Below are 25,631 nucleotides of genomic sequence, written 5' to 3' on the forward strand. Positions count from 1 at the left end.
TTATTTAGTCGCATGCTACAAATGGACGCCTACAGAACATGCTCAGAGTTTTATCTTGATGTATCGAGACACGCCTGACATCGACGCTGCGTTGAACGGCGCACCCTTTCATAGATATCTGGGTATCTCCAAGACATCCTGCTGCCGCAACAATCCTGCCCACTAAGTCCTCCTGTGACGTTAGCAAGTGTTTCATACACAAGGCTCTTCAGATAACCTCACACAAAAAACTCGATTGGGGACATCGGCTGATCGTGGTGGCCGTGCGACTGGCCCGCCGCGACCAGTCCAGCGGCCGGGATAGCTTGCCTGCGGATGGTCCTTCACTTGTCTCTGAAATGCGTGGGGGGGTAGTGAAATCAATCGAATGCGGCGACAATAGGCACGGGAACATCATTCAGCATGTGCGGCAGAACCTCTCGCGGGAATAAGAGGTACGTGCGACCATCAGGTCGTTGCGGGAGAATGTTCGGGCCAGTTAAACATTATCCGTCGATGCCAGCCTACACGTGACCGTAGCGCCCTCTCGTTTCGTTTGCGACCCCTGTTCGTGTGAGATCACTGATTTTTGTTGTATGCCCGATGTATCATGTCAGTTTGTAAACGTTGTTTTGAATCATCCTGTATGATCAAATCTAATAAAATGTGGACCGACAAGGGGCATGAAAGTCATAACAGAGGTTAGATATCTGCCAGTTCCGTCTTCACTAAGTCTTTATCCGTCGATTGGTTCGTCGACTTGTGCCTCTCCCTCTTCCCGAGCTGTAGTTCGGGATTTTCTTGGGTAGTCATTTATCTTTCATTTCGTTCACATCTTATTTTCGTATTCAGTTACATCCTCATTAACGGTATGTACATGTAACCCATTCCGAACATTTTCATTTTTAAATACATTTGTTCTTGAGTGGCATTTCACTCTTCACAAATGTCTCACGTCTGCTGCTTGTACTCTGCTGTTGGCTTTTCTTTTTTTGAATTACCCAACTCTCAGTTCCACAGAGCACTAATGGTCTCGCCATAGTTTAATAAAATTTAATTTTTGTAACTTTTCAGGTTATGTGCCTAAATGTTCTGTTTATTGTCTTACATAATACTTGACATTTGTGAAGCTTTTCATCTGCTTCATTACCATAATTTGAACACGGCCAAGATATTTAAGATGTGACACCTGCTCGACTATTTCGTTGTTAATAACTATTTCCGACCGTATTTCGTCTTTCGTCACGAAATTTTAAGATCTTATGCTGGATGTATTTGGTTCATCCGATGTACTGGAGGTCCCATTCGCATTCCTCTATCCTTACCTATACACGGTGATTCCGTGATGATGTTATGAACCTTCACTGATAATGGAGATCAGTAAATGTATGAGTTTTGAGGTAAGGGACATGGGGTTGAAAACTACCGAGTAGAAAGGTAAAAGCGAAAAACGTTCTGATACCTCTGAAAATGTTCCGCTTCCACTGCAAGTTCTTTGCTTTCCATATTTTGGGAGGAGGTACTATAGACCAAAACAGGCAACAATTGTCGAGTAAACTTGGGCTCTAAAATGCTAACCTTAAGAGCTATCAGCACTTGTTCAGGAGAAATATATTTCACAGAAGCAAAGATAAACAAGTGCTCATTGTTCTTAAAATATGCACTTTTAGAGCCCAGGTTTACTGGACATTTTGTTCCACACTACCGCCTCTCAGAATATGGAAAAGCAAAGAGCTTCGAGAATGATTTTTCGCATTGCAGGGGAGGAGTGTGTGCCGGTATGAAAATTCCTGGTAGACCAAGACTGGGATCCAGACTGGGACTCGAACCCAGGACCTTCACCCCTCGCGCCGGCCAGGGTGGCCGAGCGGTTCTAGGCGCTACAGTCTGCAACCGCGCGACCGCTACGGTCGCAGGTTCGAATCCTGCCACGGGCATGGCTGTGTGTGATGTCCTTAGGTTAGTTAGGTTTAAGTAGTTCTAAGTTCTAGTGCTCAGAGCTAACCTTTACCCCTCGCGGGCAACAGCTCTACCATCTGAGCTGCCTGAGCACGACTGACAACCCTTCCTCACAGCTTTTACTTCCGCCAGTACCTCATCTCCAACCTGTCACGTCTCCAGTAATACTCACTTGAGTTGCCGCCCTCAGTATCTCGGGTTTGTTACCGCAGCAGTGTTAACTCTACCTTAACAGTGATACACAGAAATATAGGTAGGTATGCTGATACGCATCCTCTGCATTGTTTCACTCACTGCAGTGAAAGACAGCTACAAAGACTCTTACGCTGAGCTGTTCTCACAACGAGGCCACCACGTCGTAACACTGTTGAATCCTGTTTCGTCTGAGGGCTGTTGCTATTCTCTGAGTTTTGTGTCGTACGTTTTGCTGGGTCATATTACAGGCTATTTCTCTGCTGTGAAAGTACGCTGTAAGACCAAAAAAACCGACACACCTGAAAAAATGAACAGAATGGGACGGAAATTCGTAGATGTGATGTGTGGTATCGATAGCTACGATGCCACGGCGTGAGTTAAGTTGGCACTACTACGAGACACCGACGACAGAGCCCTCTAGCAGGCGCTGTTGAGATCTACGAGCTCCGCTGCAGATTCTCCCCATTTCATCAAGAGCAGACGGCCTGGAAACATCGCTTCAACCTCAGCTTGCTATTGACACTATGTACCTACGTGCTCACCGTTACCAAAAGTTACGTATATGTCAATGGTTAATATTCTCTATCAAATTTACTTTTACGTAAAAAGTTGTACCGAGAGTTCTACCTCACCTGCTCCTCTTAGCTTCTTACATTCGGCCAACCTTTCAGTTTTCAGGAGCAGACCCACGCGCCGCCTTCCAGCCGGGATACAAAATGATGAACATGTACATATAAACAAATGATTGTCATTTCAGGAAAAAGGAATGGTTTATTTAAGACAAAGAGGTCCACAAATGAAGCAAGTCAATAATTTGTTGGGCCACTCTGGCTCTTATACAAGCAGTCACTAGGATTGGCATTGATTGATATTGTTGGATGTCCTCTTGAGGGATATCGTGCCAAATTCTGTCCAATTGAAACGTTAAATCGTGGAAGTCCCGAGGTGGTTGAAGGGCCTGACCATAATGCTCCAAACGTTCGCAGTTGGGGAGAGATCTGGTGATCTTGCTGGCTAAGTCAGGGTTTGACAAGCAGAAGGAACAATCGCTGTGTGGGGCGGCCATTGTCTTACTGAAATGTAGGCATAGGTGGGCTTGCCGTGAAAGGCAACAGAACGGGGCGTAGACGTACTGCTGTGGTGTAAGAGGGCTGCGGATTACAACCAAAGGGATCCTGCTATGAAATTAAATGGCACTTCACACCATTTTTCTGATTGTCGACCCCTGTGGCGGGTGACTGTCGGTTTGGTCTCCCGACACATCTTCGCTGGTCGTCGGGGCCCAGTTCGAAGCGGTACTTGTCTCTGGAGACAATTCTCCTCCAGTCAATGAGATTCCAGGCCGAATGTGTCCGACACCACTGTAAACTGGCTTGCTGGCGTATCGAGAACGGAAGGGGCGCCATGAGCTCAGCCTCCTTTCTCTGAGCCACCTATTAGTGGTCGTTGTGGTCACTGAAGTGCCAGTTACACGTCGGACCGATGATAATGATGAATCCGGGGCTCTGAGTGCCTCTCTGACAAGCGCTCTGTCCTCTCGTTCTATCGTCTCTCTCTAAATGAACCGCTTCTTTCTTGACTCTGTGTTAGACCATGGTTCCCTCAGTCCTGGCAACGCTGTCGAATAGCGGCATCGCTCCTATTCAAATATCGTGCGATTCGTCGACTACCCCAACCGCCTTGTTTGAGACCAACAACACGTGCGATCTCAAATGCTGACATCTGCGTATGCTGTTTAGGTGCCTGTCTGCGAGGCATAGTTACCGTCCAGCTGATACACGCAGTGAAATTCACGAAAACTTTGTGTCCTGGTATCGACATGTCCTCTGTTTACTATCCTTGCCAGCTTCGCGAAGAAACTGAGCTGCAGCGTCACAAGAAATGGTTCAAATGGCTCTGAGCACTATGGGGCTTAACATCGGAGGTTATCAGTCCCCTAGAACTTAGAGCTACTTAAACCTAACTAACCTAAGGACATCACACACATCCATGCCCGAAGCAGGATTCGAACCTGCGACCGTAGCGGTCGCGCGGTTCCAGACTGTAGCGCCTAGAACTGCTCGGCCACTCTATCCGGCTGTAGCGTCACACATTCATGCATCGGCCGCCAAAGTTTACAATTTCGCATTTTCCGTCGGTACATGTTTGAACTTCAATTTGTGGCCAGTTTCCATAACTCCTTCGTGGAGCGTTGTTTTTTTTTATTCTTTTTTTTTACCTTAGAGTGTATTTCCACCCGAAACAAAGCTTATTGGGATAAAAAACCGAGTAAATCATATTTACATTATTATCCTCTAACGGACCCCCGCAGACACCACGGGTCCATTGCAAGCAACGTACTCAAAAAATATCCGTGAACATACTCCGAAATTTTTTCTGTAGATTTCTGTTTCATTTATTTATTTATTGATTTATTTAACCTGGCAAGATTAGGGCCATCAGGCCCTCTCTTACATCTAACCAGGCATTCTACTTATTTTACATTCATATGTTTTAGTAGGCATGTTAAACTACATCTAGTACAAAAAGTGAAATAAACAATTTGAAAGGTACACCTGGAAAAATACATACATATAGAGTTTATATTCTTAGATCACAAGTACTGTTATAATTAGACATTATTGAACAGACAGATTTGAGATAGGAGTGCTGGCAGCAGGGAGTATGAGGGAGACTCATGGTGAAGGGAGGAGAAGAATAGAGAGACATGATGAAACATAATTAAGGAAATGTAAAGGAAAAGAATATTGCGTGGCTAATAGAGATAGATGAAGAGGAAGGCATCTCAGGAGCAACATAGGAGACGCTAGCTTTGCTATTTGACAGATGAGGGGATTGTCCTTGTACATTAATTTTGTGGAGAACTTTATGAGGATGATAGTAGGAAATACTTCAACTTCTTCTTAAAAGCAGCAGGAGATTGAATTTTGCGCAAGGTAAGGGGCAGTTTGTTCCAGAGGCGGACAGCGGCAACTGAGAAGGAGTTTGCAAAAGTTTTTGTTTTGTGAGTGGGCACAGTTAGGATACCAAATAAGAGTGACCTCGTGTTTCGATTATGATGACATGACAGGTTTTTAATCTCTGAAGCAAGGTACTGGGGTGTTTGCGCCTCGAGGAGTCGGTGGAGTAGACATAGAGTGTGGTAGTCGCGCAATTTGTCCGGCCGCAGCCACCCTAGCTGGGAGTATGAAGCACTAACATGATCGTATCGGCGAATGTTGCAGGTGTAACGCACACAGGCATTCATGGTTAGCTCTAGCCGTCTTTTGTTTTCACTGCTCATGCCTTGTTGAATCACATCACAATAGTGGAGGTTCGGTAGAACGAGTGCTTGCACGAGCTGGCGTTTCAAGTCCTGTGGAAATATGTTCCGAAACTTTTTGAGAGCATAGAGACAAGCAGACGTCTTTCGGCACACTGCGACTGTATTCTCCGCCCAGTTGGGATGCTCATCCAAAGTTACACCCAAGTTCTTCACTGTTTTCTGATATGGTATTGGAGTACCGTCGAGCAGAATAGGAGGTAGCCGTTCGCGGAAATCTGAACTTATTAATTTCTGATGGGCTATTAAGATTACTTGCGTCTTTTTTGCATTTAGTTTAAGCCCCAGGTTTTTCGCCCATGTCACTACTGAAGACAGATCATCATTCATCCCCCGTGTATAGAATTTTCTGGAACACTTCGTGAGGCAGTCCCTGATGAAACGCAGATCAAAAAGTAAATTATGAAAACAAGATAGTATGAGAACATCGCCTGCCGATACTGAAACAGAGAATATAAAGAAATAGATGTGAGGGGAATACAACATGTGCACGCGTCTTACAGACATCAAAATAAGTTTTGCATCACCTCGGTTCCGAGAGTCCCGGAACCTGTACAGAAAATTGGAATAGAGATCAACATAAACACTATTTCCGCCCTTTTTATTGCTCATGAAAACCACACATTGCATATTGTACCACCAAACATCGAGACCGTCGGAGGTGGTGCTCGAGATTGCTGCACACACCGGTACCTCTAATACCCAGTAGCACGTCCTCTTGCATTGATGGATGCCTGGGTTCGTCGTGGCATACTATCTACAAGTTCATCAAGGCACCGTTGGTCCAGATTGTCCCACTCCTCAACGGCGATTCGGCGTAGATCCGTCAGAGTGATTGCTGGGTCACGTCGTCCATAAACAGCCCTTTTCAATCTATCCCAGGCATGTTCGATAGGCTTCATGTCTGGAGAACATGCTGGTCACTCTAGTCGAGCGATGTCGTTATCCTGAAGGAAGTTCAAAATGGTTCAAATGGCTCTGAGCACTATGGTACTTAACTGCTGAGGTAATCAGTCCCCTAGAACTTAGAACTACTTAAACCTAACTAACCTAAGGATTCGAACCTGCGACCGTAGCGGTCGTGCGGCTCCAGACTGTAGCGCCTAGAACCGCTCGGCCACTTCGGCCGGCCTGAAGGAAGTCATTCACAAGATGTGCACGATGGTGGCGCGAATTGTCGTCCATGAAGACGAATGCTTCGCCAACATTCTGCCGATATAGTTGCACTATGGGTCGGAGGATGGCATTCAGGTATCATACAGCCGTTACAGCGTCTTCCATGACCACCAGTGATGTACGTCGGCCCCACATAATGCCACCCCAAAACAGCAGGGAACCTCCACCTTGCTGCACTCGCTGGACAGTGGGTCTAAGACGTTTAGCCTCACAGGGATGCCTCTTAACACGTCTTCGACGATTGTCTGGTTGAAGGCATATGCGACACTCATCGGTGAAGAGAACGTGATGCCAGTCCTGAGCGGTCCATTTGGCATGTTGTTGGGCCCATCTGAACCGCACTGCACGGTGTCGTGGATGCAAAGATGGACCTCGCCATGGACGTCGCGAGTGCAGTTGCGCATCACTCAGCCTATTGCGCACTGTTTGGGTCGTAATACGACGTCCTGTGGCTGCACAGAAAGCATTACTCAATATGGTGGCGTTGCTGTCAGGGTTCCACCGAGCCGTAATCCGTAGGTAGCGGTCATCCACTGCAGTAGTAGCCCTCGGGCGGCCTGAGCGAGGCACGTCATCGACAGTTCCTGTCTCTCTGTATATCCTCCATGTCCGAAGAACATCGCTTTGGTTCACTCCGAGACGCCCGGACACTTCCCTTGTTGAGAGCCCTTCCTGGCACAAAATAACAATGCGGACGCCATCGAACCGCGGTATTGACCGTCTACACATGGTTAAACTACAGACAACACCAGCGGTGTACCTCCTTCATGGTGGAATGACTGGAACTAATCGGCTGTCATACCACCTCCGTCTAATGGGCACTGCTCATGCGTGGTTGTTTACATCTTTTGGCGGGTTTAGTGACATCTCTGAACAGTCAAAGGGACTGTGTCTGTGATACAATATCCACAGTCAACGTCTATCTCCAGAAGTACTGGGAACCGGGGTAATGCAAAACGTTTTTTGATGTGTGTATTAATAAGCTCTCAAGTTCAAAACCAGTCGTTTTCTGAAGTCACCCACCCAAGTGTTCAAATGTTTCCTGCACATATTCAACCCTGCGTTTGCACAGTCGAAGGTAGTGCGGCGTCTTTACCTATTGCGCTTTATACAACGTGTTTAACACCAATTGTCCTTCCTTCGAAATCAGTAATAGCTGGAGAAATTCTAATTTAACGAATACGGGAGTGTTCGCTGCATATTTTTACCGTCATTACACTGCACGGAATGAGTGAGAATTAAAGGATAAAATACTGTCTGATGGAGATATTCATGTCGCAGTAATTTTGAATGTGAATAAGCTCTCTCTCGCGCATTCGGTTTCAAATTGTTTTATGTTATTAATTTACCGGGTCCTGTGAGCTTTCCCCTCGATGTTAATCGCTTATGACTCATCGTATTCCAAATATGTTATATAACTGTAAAATAAAATTAAATCGTCATTAAAGCGGGGTGCGTTCCCTGTTTATTCGGCTTGGTGCACTTGCAGATTGGCAAATTGGATGAAATACAGCGATATATTTAATTAGTCTCTAGTAATGTACATGACACGCACGCAAAATGTTTATGCATATATATAGATAATTTGTTGGCTTTCTGCTTCAAACAATGCAGCCATTAAATCTAAGTCTGCGTGACTACTCAGCAATACACACTTAAGTGCCTGGCAGAGGGTTCTTCGAAACATCTTTAGACGTGTTCTCTGCCGTTCAGCTAACACCGCTTGGGAAGAATGAACACTTAACGCTTTGTGTACGAGCTCTGATTTTTCTACATACGATGATCATTTCTCCCTGTGTTGACTAACGAGGGTAAAATATTTTCACATTCAGAGGAGAACTTCGTGAAAAGATCTCGCCGGAACGAAAAAAGCCTTTGTTTTAATGTTTTCACCTCAACACGCTTATATCTGCACGACTCTCTCCACAGTTTCGCGATAACAGGAAAATAGCTGACCTTTTCTAGACCTGTTTAATGTTTTCCACAGTCATACGTGGTAAGGATCCCATAATGTACAGCAGTACTCAAACAGAGGACGAACAAGCGTAGTGTTGGCAGTCTCTTTAGCAGACCTGTAGCTCCTTCTAGTGTTCTGCCTATAAAACGCAGTCTTTGATTCACCTTCCCCGCAACATTATCTATGTAATCGTTCCATTGTAATTCCTAGGCATTTAGTTGAACTGACAGCCTTTAAATTTGTGTGTCGGCCGGAGTGGCCGAGCGGTTCTAGGCGCTACAGTCTGGCACCGCGCGCCCGCCACGGTCCCAGGTTCGAATCCTGCCTCGGGCATGGTTGTGTGTGATGTTCTTAGGTTAGTTAGGTTTAAGTAGTTCTATGTTCTAGGGGACTGATGACCTCAGCAGTTAAGTCCCATAGTGCTCAGAGCCATTTTTTAAATTTGTGTCATTTATCGTGTAACCGAAATTTAACGAGTTTCTGTGGATGACCTCACAATTTTCCGTATTCAGAGACAGTTTCCACTTTTCGCACCATATCGATATCTTGCTTAAATCATTTTGCAATGGTTTTGATCTTCTGGTGACTTTACTAGACGGTAAACGATACCGTCGTCTGCAAACAAACTAAGAGAACTGGTCAGATTGCCTCCTAAATCGTATGTATAGATTACAGACAGCAGACGGCCTGTAACACTTTCTTGGGGAACGTCGGACATCACTTCTGTTTTACTCGATGATTTTCCGTCGATTATTACGTTTTTTTATATTAACGACAGGAAATCAAGAGTTCATATGGAGAACTGCAGCGATACAGCGATACACCATGGACACGCTATTTAATTTGAACTCTCTTGTGACCAACGGTGTCAAAAGCGATCCGGAAATGTAGAAATATGGAATCAATTTGAGATAGCTTGTCGATAGTAAATGAAATAAATTTTGATGTTATGTTGTAATGTTGTGCAATAAAAGTAACTGCACTTACACGCTAACACCTGTATACGCAGGATGTTACGAAACAGCGTACTAAAAATTTGGGAGCTTGTAGTGGATGAAATTTTGAACGTTTTTATGTGAAGAATTAATGGCCGTAAATGTGAAATAAAGTTTCTACTGCACTATGCACTTTCTGCTCATTCGATAGGGTAAATAGAACACCAGAAGACTGTAGAATAGAAAACGTTTCTCGACGGAGAGGACGGTCAAATACGGTAAACCGCATCTGCGGCTACGCTAGTGTTGACAAGGTGATCCTGTGACGACCATCAACTTCTTTACATAATGTGCACCGACGAACCATGTTTCGTCTGAATCTCCGTAAGATTCCGCGGTCACCTGTGACGGTGTTTTTCAAACGCCGTTAAAAAAAATGGTTCAAATGGCTCTGAGCACTATGGGACTTAACATCTGTGGTCATCAGTCCCCTAGAACTTAGAACTACTTAAACCTAACTAACCTAAGGACATCACACAAATCCATGCCCGAGGCAGGATTCGAACCGGCGACCGTATCAGTCCCGCGGTTCCGGACTGAGCGCCTAGAACCGCTAGACCACCGCAGCCGGCCAAAACGCCGTAAACATGCGCTCAATAACCTCAGGTACTGTTCCAATCCATCCAGTGCTTTATGAGACGTGCAAAGTACAGATACACATACATAAGTAAATACACAACTGGCCATTAAAATTGCTACACAAAGAAGAAATGCAGATGATAAACGGGTATTCATTGGACAAATATATTATACTAGAACTGACATGTGATTACATTTTCACGCAATTTGGGTGCATAGATCCTGAGAAATCAGTCCCCAGACCAACCACCTCTTGCCGTAATAACGGCCTTGATACGCCTGGGAATTAAGTCAAATAGAGCTTGGATGGCGTGTACACGTACAGCTGCCCATGCAGCTTCAACACGATACCACAGTTCATCAAGAGTAGTGACTGGCGTATTGTGACAAGCCAGTTGCTCGGCCACCATTCACCAGACGTTTTCAATTGGTAAGAGATCTGGAGAATATGCTGGCCAGGGCAGTAGTCGAACATTTTCTGTTCAAATGGCTCTGAGCACTATGGGACTTAACATCTGTGGTCATCAGTCCCCTAGAACTTAGAACTACTTAAAACTAACTAACCTAAGGACATCACAAACATCTATGCCCGAGGCAGGATTCGAACCTGCGACCGTAGCAGTCGCGCGGTTCCGGACTGAGCGCCTAAAACCGCTAGACCACCGCGGCCGGCGACATTTTCTGTATCCAGAAAGGGCCGTACAGGACCTGCAACATGTTGTCGTGCATTATCCTGCTGCAATGTAGGGTTTCGCAGGGATCGAATGAAGGGTAGAGCCACGGGTCGTAACACATCTGAAATGTAACGTCCACTATTCAAAGTGCCGTCAATGCGAACAAGAGGTGACCGAGACGTGTAACCAATGGCACCGCATACCATCACGCCAGGTGATACGCCAGTATGACGAGTACACGTTTCCAATATGCGTTCACCGCGATGTCGCCAAGCGCGGATGCGACCATCATGATGCTATAAACAGAACCTGGTTTCATCCGAAAAAATGACGTTTTGCCATTCGTGCACCCAGGTTCATCGTTGAGTACACCATCGCAGTCGCTCCTGTCTGTGATGCAGCGTCAAGGTTAACCGCAGCCATGGTCTCAGAGCTGATATTCCATGCTGCTGCAAACGTCGTCGAACTGTTCGTGCAGATGGTTGTCGTTTTGCAAACGTCCCCCATCTGTTGACTCAGGGATCGAGACGTGGCTGCACGATCCGTTACAACCATGCGGATAAAATGCCTGTCATCTCGACTGCTAGTGATACGAGGGCGTTGGGATTCCATATTCTGCCAACAGTCATTGGATCTCGACCAACGCAAGCAGCAATGTCGCGAAACGATAAACCGCAATCGCGACAGGCTACAATCCGACCTTTATCAAAGTGGGAAGCGTGATGGTAAGCGTTTCTCCTCCTTACACGGGGCATCACAACAACGTTTCACCAGGCAATGCCGGTCAACTGCTGTTTGTGTATGAGAAATCGGCTGGAAACTTTCCTCATGTCAGCACGTTGTAGGTGTCGCCACCGGCACCAACCTTGTGTGAATGCTCTGAAAAGCTAATCATATGCATATCACAACATCTTCTTCCTGTAGGTTAAATTTCGCGTCTATAGCACGTCATCGTCGTGGTGTAGCAATTTTAATGGCAAGTAGTGTATAATTATCATGGAGAAGCATGTGCAGGTTTATAATATAATTAAAGAAACCAGTACTTGGAATCTGAGTTGTTACGCATGTACTACAGTGTGCCTGTTACGTTTACCCTTGACACAGTCTGGACTACAAGTTTTTGTTCTATCTTTGCTCACAGCTGCGGGCGAGAACGGCAAGGCGAGCCCCCAGCCAGCGACGTCGTCTGCAGACTCCTCCAAGGGTAAGTGCAAAGCACCCTCTGCCGCGCTCTGTGGCTGGTCGCCGCCTAACTATTTCTATGGTAATGTCGCGGAGGCAGTAGCCGAGTGGCAGGAAACACGCGCGAGGAATAAGTGCTACGGATGAAGATTCGCGACATGTTGTAGACTATCATAGATTTCTGTCTCGTGAAGTGACAAACACCAGGACGAAGTAAGTTTCCATTTGTTCAGCTCTCTACCTTCCTGCCTATCGTGAGGTTAACAAGATCTCCAAAAAGCAACACACCTGTTGGCGACTTACTCTGAGCTGGAAGAACTGGATTATAACGCGTGCAAGTGAACAAAGATCCGATGAGTGCCAGCGATGTACCATTGGAGACAAAGGCGTATGTCAGACGGTTTCATGTATAGGCATAAGGCAAAACCACTGCATTAATTGTAGTGTAGGTTGGCGGGGCGTGGGGTTGGAAAGGAGTGTTACTTTTTCAGCTTGTCGTGCTCTATCCCTAAATGCAGAGCAGACAGCTCGTCTTCTGTCCCATGGTAGAGTCAGGGCCTTTTCAGACAAATACCGGGCGAGGTGGTAACGGGGCAGACGGACGTAGCACGAGTTAAAGGGATAAGAATGGTGATCGGTAAAACTTTCTGTACTGATGTATAGCGAAGAAAAATCTATGTGCGCATAAGATGCTCTTTTTTAGACTGCATGCAAATTACATACGTACAGTATTCTGTGTATTATAAAACGTATCATTCGCCGTACTGATGTTAAATGAGCTTTTGCGCAAGCGGCCATCCACAGACTGCGTCACAAACTTGTTTTTACTGCACTTTTGAGTAGTGACACGCATGTTTAGATATGATTGGCCTGTACGTAGTGTGTGAGGCGTGTGCGATGATGACGCTGTTGTTGTATACAGTTTTTACAGGACGCGGTCACAAGGTAAGTGGCTGTGCGAGTGAAGTTTTAGCTTTACTTAGTCACTCTTTATTCTGCATTTGTGACATGCTGGAGATTTTTCCAACTATGACTGCGTTCCCTTCAGAAAATATTTTTCGGTTCTGATCAAATTCGTCTGCTGTATCTCCTCAAAACGGCGAGTTACTTGCAGAATCACTAATGCCTTATTTAATTGAGAAGAGATCTTTTGCAAGAAAATCTGTGCGCTAATTGGGGGACAGAAGCGCACGGATGTTACAGTCTCTGAAGTGCATGAGTTCTCAAAACTCATTACACGAATATGGCAAAACCACCAAGTTTGCTCTTATTTTATTGGTCAATTACTTTAGCCTGTACTTAGGCTGCAATTCTTAATCTCCGTTATATGAGCGTTTTACAACGCACAATGTTTTACTTTAGCTACGTTCATTATAACTTGAAAACTCTTCTGTTGATGCGTGTTTGCATAAAAACAATATGAGCGTTTTACAACGCACAATGTTTTACTTTAGCTACGTTCATTATAACTTGAAAACTCCTCTGTTGATGCGTGTTTGCATAAATACAATGTGGGATTGTCGATCCACCTGGACGGAAACACACCCATTCACCCACCCACCTGCACACACACACACACACACACACACACACACACACACACACACACACACGGGAGCCCCCGCGCGCACGGTCACTCCGCCATCACACACAGAGACAAAACTAAGTCGTCAGAACTCCCGCTACAGTTTTCAAAATCATCTCGTGATACGTGATATAACTCGCGATACACGCAAACAACGAGATGACGTAATATTCTGAATTACGCCCAAGGCGCAAAGTTACGTTTCTCTGCGTTTTTAGAGCAAGTGCAAGCCGACCAACGAACGCGAGTACATGATAGATTACGTAATAATGTAGTGACCAATAAGTTTTATCCACATCACTACCACAATTCCCAGCAGTATAACGCTGACGTATGTAAGTTCGCATTTTCATATTTTGTAATGTTCGTAACAACCGCTCGTACCGTACAGATGACGTGAACATAGAAAATACACTAAAAAGACGGCAACACACATAGAAACCATGCACTGACTTAAAACTACAAAGCTATAATAAAACTGTTCGCACAATACGGTATCGGGAACCAAACATACACATGTAATGACATCTTGTAATGTTTAGTAACTATGCTAATATTGCACCATAAAGAAAAACCCATTGATGATGGTGATATTGTTGCTGAAATTAGTTTGGGAAAGAAATTAAGCGAAAGTGTTCTGCATCAAGGTGGATCTACAGTCTCATGTTCTTTAACTACGTTTTTAGAAGCGTTGGCAATCTTCCGTGATTGCCCTGGTTGTGCAGTGGAAAGTAAGCATGAGGGACAGGAAGGTTACCAAACTCGAACCAATTACCTCAGCACTAATACCATGATTAGCATTTTCAGTTTCGTACGACCGTTTCAAATCAACTCGACACTGCTTCGAAATATCCGCTTCAGATTCGCAATATATAGAACAATCGATATAGCACAAAAGCACATACACTGCCGTAACAAGATCTACAGCCTCATGGCGAAATGAGATACGCCCATTCGGATTAAGTTTTTAGATGTGATATAAAGAAGGATTTCTAACCACAGGAACAATCGCTGAATACGTATTTCACGAGCACTTATGGATCCTGAAATTGCAGCACAACCTTCATCAGAAAGGAAAAAAGAATCTTTAATTCTGAGAAAATCAGAGTTCCTGCCGATAACTGCAAAACGCTTGACACTCAAACTGTCGAAACCTAAGAAATACACTCCTGGAAATTGAAATAAGAACACCGTGAATTCATTGTCCCAGGAAGGGGAAACTTTATTGACACATTCCTGGGGTCAGATACATCACATGATCATACTGACAGAACCACAGGCACATAGACACAGGCAACAGAGCATGCACAATGTCGGCACTAGTACAGTGTATATCCACCTTTCGCAGCAATGCAGGCTGCTATTCTCCCATGGAGACGATCGTAGAGATGCTGGATGTAGTCCTGTGGAACGGCTTGCCATGCCATTTCCACCTGGCGCCTCAGTTGGACCAGCGTTCGTGCTGGACGTGCAGACCGCGTGAGACGACGCTTCATCCAGTCCCAAACATGCTCAGTGGGGGACAGATCCGGAGATCTTGCTGGCCAGGGTAGTTGACTTACACCTTCTAGAGCACGTTGGGTGGCACGGGATACATGCGGACGTGCATTGTCCTGTTGGAACAGCAAGTTCCCTTGCCGGTCTAGGAATGGTAGAACGATGGGTTCGATGACGGTTTGGATGTACCGTGCACTATTCAGTGTCCCCTCGACGATCACCAGTGGTGTACGGCCAGTGTAGGAGATCGCTCCCCACACCATGATGCCGGGTGTTGGCCCTGTGTGCCTCGGTCGTATGCAGTCCTGATTGTGGCGCTCACCTGCACGGCGCCAAACACGCATACGACCATCATTGGCACCAAGGCAGAAGCGACTCTCATCGCTGAAGACGACACGTCTCCATTCGTCCCTCCATTCACGCCTGTCGCGACACCACTGGAGGCGGGCTGCACGATGTTGGGGCGTGAGCGGAAGACGGCCTAACGGTGTGCGGGACCGTAGCCCAGCTTCATGGAGACGGTTGCGAATGGTCCTCGCCGATACCCCAGGAGCAACAGTGTCCCTAATTTGCTGGGAAGTGGCGGTGCGGTCCCCTACGGCACTGCGTAGGATCCTACGGTCTTGGCGTGCATCCGTGCGTCGCTGCGGTCCGGTCCCAGGTCGACGGGCACGTGCACCTTCCGCCGACCACTGGCGACAACATCGATGTACTGTGGAGACCTCACGCCCCACGTGTTGAGCAATTCGGCGGTACGTCCACCCGGCCTCCCGCATGCCCACTATACGCCCTCGCTCAAAGTCCGTCAACTGCACATACGGTTCACGTCCACGCAGTCGCGGCATGCTACCAGTGTTAAAGACTGCGATGGAGCTCCGTATGCCACGGCAAACTGGCTGACACTGACGGCGGCGGTGCACAAATGCTGCGCAGCTAGCGCCATTCGACGGCCAACACCGCGGTTCCTGGTGTGTCCGCTGTGCCGTGCGTGTGATCATTGCTTGTACAGCCCTCTCGCAGTGTCCGGAGCAAGTATGGTGGGTCTGACACACCGGTGTCAATGTGTTCTTTTTTCCATTTCCAGGAGTGTATTTATAAGGAAGCCGTGTGTCAACTATTTTACTTAGTAGCAATGCTAACGAACACTGATCAAAACTGTATGGACACCAATTAGTGCACATTAATATGGGATGTGACCACTCTTCGCCTTTATAATGGCTTGAACCCTTTACCCTTACAGATAACTCATTTTCGGTGGAGTATCTGAATGTGTGTGAAGGACTGGCACGCCATTCTTCCTCAACAGCGGAATCCAAATAAGTAGTGAAGTTGGACACTGGGCAGACCCCATTGTCGTCGTTCTGATTCATACCAAAGGTTTTCCAGGTTGTGACTGTGGACAGGCCAGTGCATTTTAGGAGTGTTATTGGCCACAAAGCGTTGCCTCACACTTGCTACTTAATGGCGGGGTGCACCGTCGTGCAGATGTAAACAAACGTCATTAATTGTTCCTCTAATATACCCTCTACACAATGCTATAAAATGTATTCATACCCTACCGCGTTTAGAGCTTTCGTACAATAAGGGGACCACACCGTAACGTCCAGAAACACCCCCCTCCGTCACCCCATCGTAACATGACCTCCTTCGTACTTTGACCTTTGGCGCTACACAGGGTATCAGTTAACGTCCTCCAAGCATTTCTCCAAACCGAAATCCAGCCATTGGATTGCCACAAAGCTTAGCTTGATTCATCACTCCAAGTCACTCGATTTCAGCTACCCATCTACATCTACGTGATTACTCTGCTATTCGAAATAAAGTTCAATGAACCACCTTCAAGCTGTCTCTACCGTTCCATTCCCGTACGGCGTGCGGGAAAACGAGCACTTAAATTTTTCTGTGCGAGTCCTGATTTATCTTATTTTATCGTTATGATCATTTCTCCCTATGTAGGTGGGTGCCAACAGAACGTTTTCGCAATCGGAGGAGAAAACTGCTGATTGAAATTTCATGAGAAGATCCCATCGCAACGGAAAACGCCTTTGTTTAATGACAGCCACTCCAATTCACGTATCATATCTGTGGCACTATCTCCCCTATTTCGCTATAATACAAAACGAGCTCCCCTTCTATAAACTTTTTCGATGTCATCCATCAGTCCCACCTGATGTGCAATACTCCAGGATAGGGCGGACAAGCGTGGTGTAAGCAGTCTCTTTAGTAGACCTGTTGCACCTTGTAAGTGTTCTGCCAATGAATCGCAGTGTTTGGTTTGCTCTACCCACATCATTATCTGATCGTTCCAATTTAGGTTATTTGTAATTGTAATCCTTAAGTATTTAGTTGAATTTACAGCCTTCAGATTTTTGTGACTTATTGCGTAATCGAAATTTAGCGGATTTCTTTTAGTACTCACTCTCCAGTGACGTTGCTCTTCATAACACTTCAAGCGTCTCCTGAAACTGTCCACATGTGGTTTAAGAGGAGCAGTTTGACAGTTTGACTATTTACGCAATTCTTTTTAACTCCTTTCGCGCAGTTATTGTGCTAGCTGGACTGATGTATCACTTTGGAACTCACGAGCGACTTGCTCTGCCGATTTGATGCGATTTTTTACAGCCACCCACCGCAATGTCTTACGTTCCCTTTCCGTCAGTACATAAAGTGTGTGTAGTCGTAGTTTAACTGTGATTGTTTCTTTGCGTTTCCACTTCACAGTTATGTCACCAACAGTCGACTTGGGCAGCTTACGAAGTGTTGAAATGTCCATGATGGATTTGCTACTCAGGTGACACCCAGTAACATGTAGACATACGAGGTCACTGAGCTCTACTGACCTACCCACTCTGCTGTTACACCTTCTCTGCTGACAACACAACACCAACCGCCTCCTCTTATACTGGCGGGTTTTGCCTTTGGTAATATCTAATGACCAGTTCCGTGTTACACAGGTTGTCCGGGTACCTTTGATCAGATAGTATAACTGCCTACGAAAAGGCAGCAGAACTGATCAATAGAACTAAAACCCAGTATTACTTTTCTCCACTTGTAACACAATCCTAGAATATACCCTGGGTTCAAACATAATGACCTACCTCGATACAAATGATCTTCCCTTCGAAAATCAAGAGAGATTCATGCGAAAATGCACACTCGGTTATCTTAGGAACCGGCAAGCTGTATTAAGTATGTGCCATCTAGTGAAAAGCTGGTGCAGTGCCATACAGCCGCAAAAAAAAAAAAAAAAAAATAAAAAAAGTTATGTATGCACACATCTGCTACAGGACTGAAAATATATTGACAAGAAGAAATAGCACGCTGTTGTGGACGTAGATTCATTCCAGACACAGGCATAATTTAGTGTGAGCCCCTGGGAAGTGTAAAGAGACATTATTTTTTGCGTAGTGTCTATGTATACAATCGCTATCTCAGTCGATTTTGCAGCTTTTATCTTCGTTTATGAGAAAATACTATTCAATAAAAGGTATAGTAACAGATAGACATTTATTGACAAAATAACTTGATGAAAAACTTTGCATTTAGCTCTTAACCTATAGAAGTATCAAATTGTGTACCTCATGCTACACAAAAGTGGCTGTTAGTTAATAATGTTTGGGAATATGAAAAGGAGCGGCGACATATGCTGCCTTTATTTTATTTTGTTTTAGTCATCAGTCTTGTGACTGGTTTGATGCTGCCCGCTCCTATGGGGATAACGCTACTATTCATAGGCATCCATTTAGTGGTAAGATTCTGGGGAACTGCAGTTTGATTAAGAAAGCGATTGCGTAAATGTCTGTGGACTGTATTCAGCTAGCAAAATCGTAACATTTGGGTTGGCAATAAGATATTTATTTGCCACCGTCCCGTAATACTACAAACTATTATGCAGTATTTGGAAGCAAATTTTTCAAAAAATTAAACCAGTTGTTTAAAAATCCGACTGAATATTCAACATTCTACTTCTTTGCGATCAAATTTTCCAGGAAAATCCACGTAGAATTTCTTTCTTTTTTCTCATGAGGGAAAAAGGTAGCCGTTGTGGTCTACTCAGTGGATATTTCGTATGCTGTGGACATATTTTCAGATTAAGAAATAGTACACCAACATTAGCCTTTGAAGAAGATGGAATCAGGTTAATAGACATTGACGCGAAATGCAAAGCGTTACAAGTAAATAATGTCCTTAAGAGATTAAATTCAAATGGTTCAAATGGCTCTGAGCACTATGGGACTTAACATCTGAGGTCATCAGTCCCCTAGAACTTAGAACTACTCAAACCTAACTAACCTAAGGACATCACACGCATCCATGCCCGAAGCAGGATTCGAACCTGTGACCGTAGCGGTCGCGCGGTTCCGGACTGAAGCGCCTAGAACCGCTCGGCCACACAGGCCGGCGTTCAAATTCAGCCATACTAACTTGACAAGTATACTTATAAAAACAATTCAAGCCGGAATGCCGAGTATCTTCCGTCATTGTTAGCGAAATAAAATGAACCCTCAGTTTCCTCAGAACCACCATAGTCCAGATCTGCTACGCAACCCAGGGAGACAAAACGTGCAACGCAAAGAAGTGGTACCCCATATTATGAAAAGGTCAATTCCTAACACATGGAAGCTAAATACCGTCGTGCCACGAAATGTATTCGCAAACTGCAAATACAGAACCACAACAGCTTTACAATTTACTGGAAGCATTCGAGAATTTGTGCCAGACCGGGACTCGAACCCGGATTTTCCGCTTGTCGCGAGTAGTCACCTGAACCCCTTCGGCTACCCAAACAACCTTCCAGGACCAACCTAAATCTCCATACATCCCACTTCTGCTTCCCATACTGTCCTCACAGTTATGTGATCTCCGCACGGGCAGGAACATATTTATTTTTCTCGTCAAGCAGCCTTGGGTTTGGCATCAATTATACTGTCAAATCGCATTAATATGACCACCTGTCAAGAAGCTGAATACCAGATTTTGCAGCACAGACTGCTGCGAAGCGTGCAGAAAGAGATATATACGATATTGCATCGTAATCACAATAATTGAATCTTAATGTAGACAACAGTAATGTGCTGCGAATGCATAGAAAGAAAGATCCTTTTTCATTTAGCTACAATATAGCAGGTCAGCAACTGGAAGCAGTTAATTCCATAAATTATCTCCGGGTAGGCATTAGGAGTGATTTAAAATGTAATGACTAGGCCACGGATTTTTAGGTCATAAAAAAGTGTGTTTTAGGCACCTAAAAAAGGCTCCTTCAGTAGTTCATTTAGGCTATATAAAACCTATAATAGGCTCTAATAAAAATGATGCAGAGAAGATAAAAATAAATTAAAATACACAGTGTTGACAGTATGAACATCTTATTAGTCATTAAAACAAGGAGCATGAATATTTACACAGTTACAGAGCACAGCAATCTACAACATTAATGTTGAACATAACTCCAAATATTTTTGAGTTCCTGCAAGATAAAGATCTCCGTAAAAAAGATGTGGCAATGGTTTAATTAATACATTCGTAGTTTAACATATTCTGACCATAGTTGGTTTCACAGTAAATAACCAAAATCTTTTCTAGGTTTTCTAGTGAAAAACTGTGGCGCTTGTCAGTCAGAATCAATTTATACGCTGAAAAAGAACGTTCTACATCAACAGATGTGGCAACGGCGTACTTCATTTTCAGCACATGTTGGACAGGAATGTTGCAGTCAGGAGCGCTGGATTTTCCACTAAGTATGTCGGCAGCTGCACACAACTCCTTCAGGCCAGTGTTCTTCTGCAAAACCGTTTGCATTTTTGCCCTACTTTTCCCCTACTTCACCTGGTGCTTCATTAATTTTCATTTTGACTTCTTCAAGCAAAGAAATATTGTCGTAGATAGGTCTCCCTGAGCCTTCTAATTGTGAAATTATTCTTGCCATAAATGTGTAGTGGGCCCTAATGTAAGATAAGTCCCGTTTTAAAGAAGAATCTTTGAGTAACTCCATTGCTGCAGTTACGGATGCAGCATCCTCCGGTATATTTTCAACCACCTTCTGGACAGCTGAGAGATGCGTACTACAGTATTCTGCTGCTATCAGCCACGTGCCCCAGCGGGTGACAACAGGCTCTGGTGGCAATGGGACATCTGGAAGCTGTTCTTTGAATGCCTGTATTCTTGATGGTGCCTTAACAAAAAATTTCTTCGCCATAGATATTATTTTATTTACTTTATGAAATTGTAGCCTTGCTTGCTCTGCTATGCGCTTGATCCCATGCACTAGACAAGTTACGTGCAGCATCAATGGGTATAATATTTTTAATAGTTGAAACGCTGCTATAATATATGCTGCAGCATCAGTGACGGCCAGAAGCACCTTATTCTCATCCACTCCGTTTGGATATAGCACCTTAAGCTATTGTTTGTTGGATAGTTTTTGCAAACTGTTTTGAGTAAATCAAATGAGCCCTGGATGGAGCATCTGGATCTAGCTTGCCAATAATCAGGTTTGCAATGTAACGGCCAAGGCTGTCAGTAGTTTCATCCACAGAAATCCATATACAAGGTTCTCCAACATCTTCTCGGATTCTGTGCAATGCAGCATTGTAAGCTGAATCCACATAATTGTTACGTAAATTTGACTCTGCAGGAATAGACTGATGGCAGTACTTCTCAAGAAAACCGCTGAAAATAGGGTTTTCTAGTTTCCGAAAGGGGATGTTTGCTGCCACAAGTGCATGACACAAATAACTGCAGAACTTGTTTTTTTTTTTCGGAGGATTCACCAGATTTATTGGTTAAATGACTTTGCTTCAATTTTGACTTTCGTTCAACATTAGCTTTATGTGCGATTCCATCTGAATGCTGAGTTAAGTGAGATTTCGTTACACTCGAAACCTAATACGAGAGAAAAGGGAAATGTAGTTTAGAATCGCATATAAAGAGTATTTCGTATTATTAAAGGATAGCGATAAAAAAGAATCCTAAGTGACAGGAAAATAAGAAGGCTAAGGAAAACATCAACTAACCTCCTTGTTGCATGCTTGGCAGAAAATAATTTTCCCATCTGTTGTATAATGTGGAAAATCTTGCAGCCACTGCTTTATATGATTAGACTTTGAACTAGTTGTTTTCGGCATGGCGTAGTATTCTCACACAGAAACTAGAATTTATTTTGCAGTTAGAACGTCAATAACACTTAACACGTCGGTCGCTACACAGTGTACGGATTCGTTTTCGCTGGGAAAAAGTGAACGATGACCTGTTTTTTTTTTTTTTCCTTTTACTGCGGTGCATGGGAGCGGTAGGGGAAGTACCGTACTCGTTGCTGGACGAATGGCACCTGACAGATGGCCGCCCCTTCTGAACAAGCGAATGAAATCTACCGGTGCTTCAGATGAAAACATTTCACTACTGGCAAATTATTTTTCGAACCGGAAAATTCACTTATAATACCTTTCACGAAACAGAGTAGTTTCATAGGACTGCCTGTAGACAGCAGCGAGAAAATGCGCGAAGGGCAGTAATTTAGCTATAGAGGGCGTCTACGATTAGCATTGTGATTTTTTAATCCGTGCTCAGCTTAAGGCCTATGAAACCGTTTCTTTGCGAAAATACACAGCTGGCCAGAACCCTACGAACGAAATATTTTCAAATATAACATTTAGTACTCCCACGTTCGATTCTAATGTGTAACTCAAATCTTTGACCGGTTTCCATTCTCTCACCGAAGTTAAGCACTGTCGCGCTCGGCGCGTACTTGTATGGATGACCATTCAGCCGTGCCGAGTGCTGTTGGTAGTAAGCCAAGCAAAGGAATTGTAAACAGTCTCTAACGACCTTCGCCTTCGACGAGACGTAAAACCCTAAGTTTACTTCCTTTTTCTAATCTTTGAAAACACAAGAACTGTTTGTCAGATTAACGAAGTAGGTACTTTTTAGGATTTTGATGCCGAAATAGGCAAAATTAGGTGTCAACGTCGAAATACGCAATTTTAGGTCCTATAGAACTAACGGTATTCAGTTTAGTTAGTCATGAAACGCATAAGTACCAACTTATATTCAAATTGGAGCTTAAGAAAAAAAATAGGTTTTAGCCTAAAGATCCGTGATCTATTTCTTACATATGAATAATAAAACATCTATAAAGAGTATTTGGTATTAACAGGGATAGCGATATAAAAAAATAAAAAAAGACCGAAGTGTTAGGCAAATACGAAGCATGAGCGCATATCAACTAGCAACCTTGCTGCACGCTGGGCAGAAAATATTTTTTTCCATCTGTCGTATAGCGTGGAAAAACTTGGAGCCACTGTCTTATATGATGAAATAGGCACTTTTTAGGATACTAAAGCCGAAATAGGCAAAAATAGGCACTAACGTCGAAATAGGCTTTTTTAGGTCCTATAGAATTAACGCTATTAAGTGTAAATAGTCATGAAACGCGTAAGTACCAATTTTTATGCAAATAGGAACTCAGGAACAAAATAGGTTTTTACCTAAAATCCGAGGTCTAGTAATGACCATATAACATTAATCGTCGATAAAGCAGATGCCAGACTGAGATTCATTGGAAGAATCCCATGGAAATGCAGTCCGAAAAGAAAGACATTAGATAGGTTACAGTACACTTGTTCGCCTACTGCTTGAATACTGCTCACCGGTGTAGGATCCGTACCAGATAGGGTTGATAGAAGAGACAGAGAAGATCCAACGGAGAGCAGCGCGCTTCGTTACAGGATCATTTAGTAATCGAGAAAGCGTTTCGGAGATGACAGATAAACTCTAATGAAAGACTCTGCAAGAGAGACTCTCAGTAGCTCGGAACGGGCTTTTGTTGAAGTTTCGAGAACATACCTTCACCGAGGAGACAAGCAGTATATTTCTCTCTCCTACGTATATCTCGCGAAGAGACCATGAGGATAAAATCAGGGAGACTAGAGCCCACACAGAGGCATACCGACAATCTTTCTTTCCACGAACAATACGAGAATAAGATAGAACATAACTTACTACTTCCCCTGAATTATGTTTATAATACACTTCCTTTTCAGTGCACTTCTGCTTCTTAGCTTCTGTCGATGTTTATCCCACATTAACATTCGTAACAATCAGCATAAACTTGTTTCACACTTCCTCTCGCGACACGCATCCGTACTCGATTCTCACTTACCGCTACAAAACAAACGCATGCTCTGACCGAAAAACTGTGGTGTCAGCACGATGGTGGACAACTACTGAAAGTTACAGTCATGTCCATATTTTATGACGAAATCGGGTCTTCCTTGTTCATAGTTACGGTATTTCTAGAAATGAGCGTGTCTCATAATTTTGAGAAATATAGCACCATAATCAAAGTAAAATTGAATAAATCGTGAAAAAACTTGACAAATCTCAGAGGGTTTTCAAAGATGCGGATAGAAGAATCACCTGAAGTAATCTAACTTGCGCACTCGTCCGATTTACCCTCTTGTGACTTTTTTAGTCTAGGAAGATAGCAAAATTCCGATGTTTACACCGATCGCCCGAGGACCATGTCTCACTTTGAGTATATTCGCCGGTAGCAATACCCGCTTACCCGTCGCTGTGTTCGACGCAGTGTATCGACAACATGGGTCATATTTGCTGTCATTACTGTTGCACTCCTTACTCTCTATCGTGAAGCTGTATTCAAAAAACAAAAGAACAAAAAGAAAAAGAAAAACGCATTTGTAACACAACGTGTCCCTGGAGGAATCGTCAGTATTCAGGGATATGACAGGAATGATCATTCCAGGCAAAAAATTCTAGTAAACATGGGCTCTGAAATGCATACAGTAAGAACTACTCGTATGAGCACTCCATCTTTTAAACAGTGAAACAAATCTCTTCTACTACAAGCTCTTTGCTTTCCCTATTTTAAGAGGTGGTGGTAGGGAGCAAACCGGAGCTCTTAAGTACATGCCTTAAGAGGTATGAACACTTGTTCATTTTCTCTGTTTCCACTGAATAAGTGCTCAGAACTCTTAGAGTATCCATTTTTGATCCCATTTTTACAAAATTTTTTTTCTTCGAATGATTATTACTGTCAGATGCATGAACACTGACCATTCCCTCTGGGACACTCTGTGTATGCAACTCTAGCCGACTTGAATTGATATGAAAGCCACTGTTGTCTGAAAAGTCGATCAAGTCCACTCCTCGATTCAGAAAATTTCTATATATATCGTTGTAATTCCAGTTTTTATGTTTCTGCGTGAATGGAAATTTAAAATCGCATATTTAAACAAATTATATACAGCCTATATTGTCGATACACAGATTTACTCCAATTCTAATGTTACTTTCGACCGAGCCAAACATAGCGAAGGATATGCAGGCTACTGCTGTTGGCGAATATACTCCAAGCATGAAATAGTCCTCGAACGATCTGTGTAAACAATGCAGCTTAGCTATCCCCGTAGAAAAAATAGTAACAAGGGGCACAAACGGGCGACCGTGCAAGTTCGATAACCTCTGGAGATTTTTGTATCTAAATTTCTCAAAAAGCTTTTGACAAGAACAGAAG

General features: G+C 44.0%; 1 protein-coding gene across 1 annotated transcript in view; it reads left to right on the forward strand.

The window, feature by feature from the left end:
- The window catches only part of LOC126234476 (serine/arginine repetitive matrix protein 2-like), an 894,711-nt gene that overhangs the window by 487,514 nt on the left and 381,566 nt on the right, over positions 1-25,631 (forward strand). The window contains exon 5 of the mRNA XM_049943200.1: positions 11,978-12,040. Within this exon, the coding sequence (XP_049799157.1) occupies positions 11,978-12,040 (63 nt within the window). The remainder of the gene's footprint in view (positions 1-11,977; positions 12,041-25,631) is intronic.

Source organism: Schistocerca nitens, chromosome 1, assembly GCF_023898315.1.
Source record: "Schistocerca nitens isolate TAMUIC-IGC-003100 chromosome 1, iqSchNite1.1, whole genome shotgun sequence".
In the NCBI taxonomy this organism is placed as follows: Eukaryota; Metazoa; Arthropoda; class Insecta; order Orthoptera; family Acrididae; genus Schistocerca; species Schistocerca nitens.